Source organism: Castor canadensis, chromosome 3 (assembly GCF_047511655.1).
Source record: "Castor canadensis chromosome 3, mCasCan1.hap1v2, whole genome shotgun sequence".
NCBI classification, from domain to species: domain Eukaryota; kingdom Metazoa; phylum Chordata; class Mammalia; order Rodentia; family Castoridae; genus Castor; species Castor canadensis.
The window spans coordinates 131,398,229-131,408,763 of NC_133388.1; the positions used below are offsets into that span (position 1 = coordinate 131,398,229).

Genomic DNA, 10,535 nt, shown 5'->3' on the forward strand with positions numbered 1-10,535 from the left:
AGTTGGGAGAACATCCAGTTGTACACCATCATTTCACAAACAAGAAATCTGAGGCCCATGCAGAATACTCTTGTTGAGGTGTCAAGAGCCTGACTCAAGCTTGTTCTCCATCTCCTGTCCAGGGTCCCCTCTGCTGCTCTACAGCTGCTTCTTATCCAACTGCCCATCCCAGCCAGAACTGGTACCAGGCCATCTGCCCATCCCAGCCAGAATTTAGGCACCAGGTATCACATTTAAGGGTATGCCAAAAAAAAAATCCCAAACAAACAATAATTAAGTAAATAATATTAGAATGCAATGTTTTAAAAATCAAAATTATCTGTGACAAACAAAAATACTCAATTTTAAATGAAAACAGCATTGCTATTACTGACTTTTCCTTTTGCCTCATCTCTAGTAGCCATAGTGCACACAGCTTAGATGGCTAGTATTCATCTGAAACTGGACATATCTGTAGCAGAACTCATGGTTTCCACCTTCCACCTATGCCTTCCTAATGCATCAGGCTTAAAACCAATCATATATGCAACCCACTAGCAAGACACAGAACATCCAAACAGTCCAAACTGCATTTCCAAGCTCCAATCATTTTATTTTATCTTATTATTTTTTGGTGGAACTGGAGTTTGAACTCAAGGCTTCATGCTTGCAAAGTAGGCACTGTACTGCTTGAGCCACTTCTCCAGTCCATTTTGCTCAGATTATTTTGGAGATGGGGTGATGGAGTCTCGTGAACTGTTTGTCCAGGATGGCCTCGAACCACATGCTCCCAATCTTATCTTCCTAAACAGCTTAAGATTACAGGTGTGAGCCACCGGCACTTAACTGCAATCACTTTTATCTCCAAGGCTATCTCTCTTGTACCTACTACCAAGATCATCCCTCACCTAATTCAGGCAATAGCCTCTTAACTTTTTGTTTTCATTATCACCCTCTATAATTCATTTTCTTAAAACATAAATCATATTCCTCCTCTGTCAAAAGTCCTTCCACAGTGCATTGGATAGAATAGTGTCCCCAGAATGGTATGTCCACATCCTGACACCCAGAACCTATGAATATTGGAGCAGGGTCTTTGCAGATGCATCTAAATTAAGGAGTTCAGGATAAGATTGTCCTGGATTTCGGGTGGGTTCTAAACCCTTAGAAAGGAGAGGGAAATGTGACAAGGAGACCCAAGAAGAAGGCTGAGTGGAGATGGAAACAGAGATTGGAGTAATAACTACAAGGCAGGAATGCCAAGGCTCACCAATGGCCAGCAGAAGTGAGAAGACAGACAGACATGCAATGGATACTTTCCCAGAGTCACCAGAAAAAAAAAAGAAAAAAAAAAAACAAGCCTACCAATACATGATTTGGGAAGTTTGGCTTTAGAACTACAAGGGAATTTACATTCCAATTACCAAGTTTGTGGTAATTTTTTTTATATTAGTTCCAGGAAACTTATACAAGCAGCTTCCCATTGTACTTAAAAAAAAATCCAACCTCCGAATACCACTTCACAAGGTACAGCATCGCCTGGCTCCTGACTTCTCTCTGACCCCATTTATTTCCACTCCTCCCCCTTACTGTAGTGAAGCTGCATTGGCCTTCTCTGTCCCTCTAACATAGAAAGCTTTTATTTTTACCTAAGGATTTACCATTTGCTGTCCCCTTTGACTGGGAAGCTCTTCCCCCAAATGACTACATGGTTAGACCTTCTTAGCATTCCATCCTTTTTTGGGGAGGTGGAGGGGCAGCACTGGGGTTTGAACTCGGGGCCTCACACTTGCTAAGCAGGCGCTCTACCACTTGAGCCACTCCACCAGTCAGCATTCCATCCTTGGCTCACATATTCCGCTCCCAAATAGACATTTGCTATTCTCTTTGGTGACATAAATAAAAAGGCTAGATACTCACTTTCCCAGCCTTCGTTTTGGCTTGCCCTTGACCTCAGGAGACAGGCATTGCCATCAGATGGTGGTGTAAAGAAACCAGCAATCATGTGAAATCATTTCTGCAGAAAATGGTGGCCATAGCAGCAGATAGGATCAGTTTCCAGGGGCAGCAGTGGCAGTGGTTTCAACCCTGTGCCTGGTGGCCAGTGGCCAGCATTGCTGGGGTCACATGAGCCTCCTGCATCATGGTGGTTTAATCCTGTGCAGGCTGAGGATCCCTTCTCCATAATGTTTGGGACATTACTGGGGGTGTGGCTCAACTGGTAAGTGCTTGCCTGGCAGGCACAGGGCCCTAAGTTCAAACCCCAGTACTGAAAAAAAAAATGCTTGAGACCAAAAGCATTTTTGAGTTAGCAAGCTCAAATGTTTGCATTCACACAGGGAAATATCCTGGTGATGGAACGCAAGTCTAAACATAAAATCCATTTATGTTTCACATACCCTGTATACACATAGTCTGAAGTTAAATTTGCACAATAGTTTTGGGCATTTTCATTTTGTGGAATTTTTCACATGTGGTGTCATCTGGGAACTAAAAATTTTGGATTTTGGATTTAGAATGCTCAACCTGTACCATGACTGGGGCATTGCTCCTGTTGTGTAGTCTCTAAGGCTTGTTCCTTCCCCTCACCCACAGTCTTCTACTACATTTTAATCTGCTTAACGTGACCCAGAAGGACTTTCTACAGTTTGTCCCCAAGTGCACTGGACTTCTCCTGAGGACTTTCTGGACCTCCCAGCTCCCACCTATGCAGGCTTGCTCTGCCCACTAAGCCTGTTGGTGCTCTTCATAGCATTTATCACTATCTGAAGTTTTTATGGTACTTGAGTCTCAGCTAGTTATCTGTCTCTTTGCACTAAAATTTATGTTCTGGGGGAGGGCAGGAGAGAAGCATCTTGTTTTCCATTGTATTTCCAGTACCTAGAACCCTGCTTTGGTATAAGTATCTGTGTAATGAAGAGCCTCGAAGGTAAGACAAGTAGCAAACAAGATAATTGCTAAACTTTAAGAGGATTTCAAATGACCAAGAAGTTCACACACAGTGGAGAATGAACTTTAACAGACATATTGCAACTGAGCTGAGGTCACTCCTCAGTAGACCGTGCAGTCACTGAAGAGAAAGCAGAAGCCTCATGTCCCAAAGGAAGCACTGCCCCATGTCTTGGCAAGTAGGCTGCCTTCCCCAAAGGCAAGAAGAAGGAACTCCAAGAGTCAGCCTGTAATTGTGTATGCCTTCTCACGACATAAGCAAAACAGACAAGAACTATCTAATCACAAATTTCCTCAGGTTGCCCGTTTGAGACTCCTAGATGAGCACAAATGCTAATCTTATTTCATCAGCACAAAAACATTAATCATTTATCACTAAGTAAAAACTCACCATACATTTAGCAGCTTCAATCAACACATGTTTATTTCCTCACAGCTTCTATGGATCAGGAATCCAGGCATGCCTTAGGAGGGTGCTTGGCTCCAGTCTCTCATTAGGACCACTGTCAAAGTGTTAGCCTGCTCTGAGGTCCCACCTGAAGACTCACTGAGGAGGCACATGGTTGTTGGTAGAACTTCAGTTCTTTTTAGGTGTGGAGATGAGAACCTGTTGGCCAGAGGCCATTTTATTGCCTTACCATGTGGGCTGCTCCACAGGACAGTGTCCAGGATGGCAACTTGCTTTCTTGATGCCAGGATATTAACATCGGCTTCTTCATAAGCAGAGCACGAATAACAGTACTTCTTTCCTACAGTCCACATGAGAATCGAAGGAACTGATGTCAGTACAGACAGACCGCTCTAGTAGTGCTGTCTGATCACATGCTGAGTATTTTCTAAGTCCTCGCATGTAGTCCTGGGAAGCGACAAGAAATGGCCTCTTCTTCCTGACCAGTATCAACATGGGAATCACAAGAGAAGGTTTGAAGCTCTCTCTTTTATTCTTTATTCACACTTAAGCAATTTAACATGAAAATTTCAATCCAAAGTACTGCAGATAAAATAGTATCTATACGGGCTTACCCACACTCATTTTACAATTATTATTGTATTCATAAATATACACATTAACTGAGTGGTTTTCAACTGTTGCAAATTTCCTTTTACAAGGAATGGAATGACACTGTCATTGCAACTAAAGGCCAGTAGGTGGCCATCCACAGACCCTTACAAATTCCTATAGCACAAAACTTCACAAGATAATTTTCAAAGAAAAAATAGTTAGTGACGAAAGGCTACATAGAGAGATATAGAAAAAATATTTTGTAATGGTATTAGGATTGTTTTATAAGTTAAAAATTAAACCAACATTTAATTCAGTTTTTCACATTTAAATTCGCATTACACTGTTGGAGGAACTATGCATTTGAGTTCAACCTTCCCAGAGAGTAACTTCATCAAAAAGTATTATTAATATTTTTATTTAAAAGTATTATTCTTTGAGTAAGCCAACAATTACTAGCAATCTAGTAATTGATATGAGGCATTGACTATGAGCTAAAAGACTCATCTATCACCATGTTCTCCACCATGGTGAGAAAGGGTGCTGACTGTGCCCCACAGGAAACATTGGAAAGAGTCTCTGTTGTCACAATTCAGGGGTAGTAAGAAGGAATTACTACTGGATAAAGGAAAGAGTTGCCACTAAACATCCTATAATGCACTGGACAGTCCCCACCACACACTCCCAACAAAGAATCATCCAGCCCCAAATGTCAATGTACAGAGATTGAGAATCCATGATCTATAACTGTGTACCTCATGGTATTGCTAATAACAGTAAAAAATGGGAAAACAGGCCTAAATGTCAAAAAACAGAAGACAGAATTAACAAATTATGAAAGAATCATGCACACGATTCACGACTATATAGCCACTAAAAAAGATGGTGCTGAAGAATAGTTATTATAATAAAATAGCCTAGTACATAGGCTATGAACCCATTTTTAAAAACAGGTATATACCTTCCTGAAGGTATAAGCAATGGTTATCTTGCAATGATGGAATTATGTGTTTTCTTCATTGTTAATTTCTACTTTTACTTCTAATATTAGAACATTATATTTTAAGTAGAAACTTGGGGCCATAGCAGCTAATTTTCGAGAGAAAAATACAACAAAATGTTTGAGAATAAAATGAATAAACTTTAAAACACTGATTGGTCCCCTGACATCTCTACAAACTCCCTGACCCCACCTTTTCCTGCTACTGGTAACCACCACTCTACGCTCCACTTCTATGAGTTTGATCTCTCTCTTCAGGAGATACTGATTTCAATAGACACAGAGAAGTAGGATTTCTAAGTCATATGGGGGGCTTATTTATTTATTTATTTATTCATGCAGTGCTAGGGACTGAATCCAGGTTCTTGGACAAGCTACAGAAGCACTCTATCATCATGCTACACCCTCAGCCCTATTTTATTTTATTTTTTAATTTAATTATTTTTTTATTATTCATCTGTGCATACTATGCTTGGGTCATTTCTCCCCCCTGCCCCCACCCCCTCCCTTACCACCCACTCCCTCGATACCCGGCAGAAACTATTTTGCCCTTATCTCTGATTTTGTTGAAGAGAGAGTGTAAGCAATAATAGGAAGGAACAAGGGTTTTTGCTAGTTGAGATAAGGATAGCTATACAGGGAGTTGACTCACATTAATTTCCTGTGCATGTGTGTTACCTTCTAGGTTAATTCTTTTTGATCTAACCTTTTCTCTAGTTCCTGGTCCCCTTCTCCTATTGGCCTCAGTTGCTTTTAAGGTATCTGCTTTAGTTTCTCTGCATTGAGGGCAAAAAATGTTAACTAATTTTTTAGGTGTCTTACCTATCCTCATATCTCCCTTGTGTGCTCTCGCTTTTATCTTGTGATCAAAGTTCAGTCACCTTGTTGTGTTTGCCCTTGATCTAATGTCTGCATATGAGGGAGAACATACAATTTTTGGTCTTTTGGGCCAGGTTAACCTCATTCAGAATGATGTTCTCCAATTCCATCCATTTACAAGCGAATGATAACATTTTGCTCTTCTTCATGGCTGCATAAAATTCCGTTGTGTATAGATACCACATTTTCTTGATCCATTCATCAGTAGTGGGGCATCTTGGCTGTTTCCATAACTTGGATATTGTGAATAGTGCCTCAGCCCTATTTTTAATGGAACCTCCAAACTGTTCTCCAAAACAAAAATGTGATATTATCCTACCAGTTGTTTTCTTAGTTCCAGTTACATCAGCCATTTTTCTTCCCATACATTCCGGGTCATATTTTGCCAGTTTCTATACTGAAGTTTCTTTTCTTATCATCCAAAAAATTAACACCACTATTTTCTCCAGTACTTAAAAAGTAAGGCAATCTTAATAATAGATATGCCAGATTTATTGTTGACAAGGAATTACAGCCAGAAGTGGTGGTGTTTGCCTGTAATCCCAGCAATTCCGGAGGCTGAAGAAGGAGGCCAGCCTGGCTACATGGTGAGACCCTGTCTTAAAACAACAATACTGGAGGGGGGGGTTAAGGGGGAGAGAAAGGGAGAGAGAGATGCAATTGTACTACTCAAGCACTCGTTCATCCAACTTCTGGGTGTCCTTGGAGGGTTGGTGAAACATGAGTGCTGCTGTGCACTTATATGAAGATGCAGTTACCTTTGATGCTAACACAGTGGTGGTTGATCCTGTCCTAGGGAGCTGGACTACTGGTTTTTTGTTTTTATGTTGAAGATAACCAAAACCAGTAAGTTAAAGCTTTGAGTTTTGAAGTCTCATTTAGGTTATGGCCTCTAAAATAAGAGGTAGGCTTTCAAATTTTCTGCTGATAACTCTAATATTTACTGCCAGTGGATTACATTTAGTAATAACTGAACCAGAAAACTTCCACAGTTTACCATTTAAATTAATTGTTCAATGGCAGCAAAACCTAGTATATATTGTAAAGTGAGAGAATGTCAGTTATTAGTTAGGTCCAATTATTACCAAGCAAGTAAGTCAAAGCTATTATTTCATGAAAGTTTCAAGTATAATTTCTCCTTGAGGAGTAAAGGATCAAAAGAGAAAAAGCCCTGACTGGAGAGGTCAGTGCTCTGTCCCTTGTCAGTTTGGCACATCAGAGCAAATAACTCTTTCAGCTCTAAGCGTCACCTGTAAAATAGTATAAAGTATTTCCTCTTCCTCCTACCTGGTATCAAAACCTGTCTCACCAATTTCATTCTATTTAAGCACGCCCTCTTCCTCATGTATGTGCATTTTTTTCTGCTGCATAGGGCAGTTGCCCACTCTTGGGTCTCCACAGTACTTTGTTGTATATTTGATTATGAACAGTATTAAGGAGATTCTGGAAGTCTTATCCAATACAGTATTACTGTATTTGAACAGAGGGGAAATATTTTGAAATTGAATAGCTAGCTGGATCCTAGGTGCCTTCCCACCCAAGGACATTGTACACAGCCTGGCACCTCCACCCTTCACAAAGGAAGAAGAAACCAACTTCAGGCCCTTTCCAGGAGTAAATATCTAATGCTTCTGCCAGTCTAGGAACCAGAAGCTGAACTATCACAAAAGGATAATTCAGGCACTGAAACATTGCTGCCTATTAATTTTAAAAGTAATATATCTCATGGGCTGGAGGTGTAGCTCAGTGGTAGAGCACTTGACCTTGTACGTGCAAGGCCCTGTGTTTGATCCCCAGCACCTAAAGACATAAATAAAATAAATAAATGTAATACATCTAGCTTGTAAGAACCATTCTTCCATTCTTCCCAAGATCCATGTCAGTTAACCTCAGAAAAATTGCTATTTGCAAAATTTGCATTGAAAAAAACCACAGGATCTTTTGCACTTTGCTAGAGTAGAAGGGCAGTGTGTCAGACGGAGGAGTGTCTCAGATTTCCGTCTGGCCTGCCATCTTTGCCAGGTGGCCAGAGAGAGGTTGCTACACGCCCGCAGGAACCCCACCCGGCAGGGATGTAACTCCGTCGAGCCGACAGGGGGCGCGCGCACCTGGTCCTTTCCCGCCAACTACGCGAGTGCTCCAGCCCGCCTTTGTACGGCTGCCTCTTTGGCGCGCCGGGCAGTTCCTCTTCCGGGGCGTGAGGGACCCGGATGCAAGCATGCTATATAAGCGGAACTCGGGCCTTACGCCTTTCTTTTTGAGGGAGACGCGGTTGCGGGTGCAGGGGAGGTGTGTTCCGTTCGCCTCTCCTCCTGACTCACCGCTGTTCGCTCTCGTCGAGGAACAAGTCGGTCAGGAAGCCGCACCTTAGCCATGGTGAGGCGGGGGACGGCGCCGCGTGAGTCGGGGTGCCATCGGGACGCGTGAGCTGCCGGGGCGGATGCCGGGGTCGGGGGAAGTGGTGAGAGCACGCGGGCTCAGGCAGCGCGGGGCTCGCGCAGTGGTGGAGGGGACCGGGAAGGTTCAGACGGCTGATGGCTTGCCGGTTTCTCTTTGGCCTGTGTAACGACAGGCTTTTAAAGATACTGGGAAAACCCCCGTGGAGCCGGAGGTGGCGATTCACCGAATCCGAATCACCCTCACCAGCCGCAACGTGAAGTCTTTGGAGAAGGGTCAGTATGGCTGTCCAGAGGGGGCTTAGCACGGGGCCCGCGGGAGACTTGGGCGCGCGGGGCGGCGATGAGGAGACGTACGGTGCTGAGTTGCGGTGATAGCCCTATACGCTATTCTGAGCCGGCGGCAGTGCCAGCTTTTATTCTTAACGCCGCTTGCAGTGGTTTTGGGTAAATGGAGGTGCTTTTCCTTCCCTGCAGTGTGTGCTGACTTGATCAGAGGCGCCAAGGAAAAGAACCTCAAAGTGAAAGGACCGGTCCGCATGCCGACCAAGGTGAGGCCCCGGGCCGGGGTGAGGACGCTTCCGATGGCCGCAGGAGCGGGTGATCTCGGCGTGGGGGCTGGGCTGGTAGAAGTACATCCCAGAAAACCAAATTCTTCTGGCTCGCACGAAGTACCTCGTATTTGGAGGTGGCTTTTTGTCCTCCAAGGAAGTGCTTTTCCAATGTCCTAACACTCCATCTTTGTCTTTATGCTGCAGACTTTGAGAATTACTACAAGAAAGACACCTTGTGGTGAAGGGTCTAAGACGTGGGACCGGTTCCAGATGAGAATCCACAAGCGACTCATTGACTTGCACAGCCCTTCTGAAATTGTTAAACAGATTACTTCCATCAGTATTGAGCCAGGAGTGGAGGTCGAAGTCACCATTGCAGATGCCTAAGTCAACTATTTTAATAAGTTTAATAAACTGACTTGTAATTGTTAACTTTCGCTGACTTTTATTTTAGACTACCAACAAATTTTAGAAGTAGGAATAGAGGTGTGCTATAAATTTATTTCATTTTTCAAATGAAGTCAAAATCAGATATTTCCTAGATTAAACTCTTGTCTTCAATAATCATCTGAGGGCTGAGTTTAGTGAACTAGTGCAAAAAACCACATTGAGTGTGTGCAGTTTTATCATGTGGCACTTCATTACTATGATTATGTATTGGAATTTTCTGAATGAGACAGTGTTCAGGGTGTTATAAATTCTAGCTTACAGGTGTTGGGTGCTTTAAATTTTGTAAACAGTTTCTAAAGGGTCTTTTGGTGTGAGGTAGGGTAGTACTGGCCCTCTGCTTGCTAGGCAGGCACTCTGCCGCTTGAGCCACTCCAGCAGCCCTTTTTTGTGTTGGATATTTTTGAGATAGGATCTCACCAACTATTTGTCCAGGCTGTGTTTGAACAGGGATTCTGAGTAAGATTACAGGCATGAGCCACCAGTGCCCATCCTCTGGAAGTTCTAGTATAAAGGCATGTTTGAGTGTGAAGAATTTACCATTCTGGTTTTGCCAATTTATCCTTTTTAAAAAATTGGTTTTTGGAAGCTGAAACCTTTTGAGTATAGTTTGGGTTTGAGGTAATTTCTGGGTAGATACAGTTTTACAAACTAAAATAAATGCCTTTTAGGTTTGGGCCTAGACCTTTACTTTCTCTGGACTATGCTGTATACATCCAAATAGGTGCTAGACACAAGTCATGTAGGTCAAAGTGAAAGATAAAATGAAGTTGTCTTACCTTGTAAAGGTCAGCTCAGCCCACAGGCTACCATACAGGTGTACCCAAAAACAGCCCTCCTCCAGTGCTATTGTCCAGCACTAAAATGTTTTCAAGTCTGCCTTTTAGCAGATCCCAACCCAGACTTTAGTAAAATGAAACAATCTAAAACTGCTAAGTTGCTAAACTTAAAATTCAATTTTTTAAAATCAAATTTGAACTACGAAATTTTTTTTGAAGTTGGTCATTTGACCACAGTCTTTGATAGATGTATACAGTGTGGCATAGGTTATGTTTCATTAATCCTATTTAAATTAGCAATTCCTGAGGCAACCTGTTTCATAGGGGAGCTGGTCTTGGTTTCATTTTAGTGGACTTAAGTACCCATAGGCCACCTGCAGAAACCTGGTTTTGATTTTTTTCATTGTATTGAGTATCAGACCCAGGTCTTTGTTTATGCTAAGCCACCCAAGTCCCCCTAGATGCCTGTTAATTTCTGCAGTACTGGGGCTTAAACTTGGTTTACACCTTAATCTACTCTGTCAGCCTTTTTCTTGTGATGGTTTTTCT

The 10,535-nt window shown here is 42.5% G+C and overlaps 1 protein-coding gene and 1 non-coding gene across 2 annotated transcripts; both read left to right on the forward strand.

Moving 5' to 3' along the window:
• Positions 1-8,028: 8,028 nt before the first annotated feature.
• On the forward strand, positions 8,029-9,192 carry Rps20 (ribosomal protein S20). Its single transcript, XM_020179774.2, has 4 exons — positions 8,029-8,186; positions 8,383-8,482; positions 8,684-8,757; positions 8,965-9,192. Exons 1-4 carry the CDS (start codon positions 8,184-8,186, stop codon positions 9,145-9,147), a joined length of 360 nt encoding a protein of 119 aa, XP_020035363.1. The 5' UTR covers positions 8,029-8,183; the 3' UTR covers positions 9,148-9,192.
• LOC141421837 (small nucleolar RNA U54) lies at positions 8,545-8,609 on the forward strand. Its single transcript, XR_012446527.1, has one exon. It is a non-coding gene; the product is annotated as a small nucleolar RNA U54 (small nucleolar RNA).
• Positions 9,193-10,535: the final 1,343 nt, after the last annotated feature.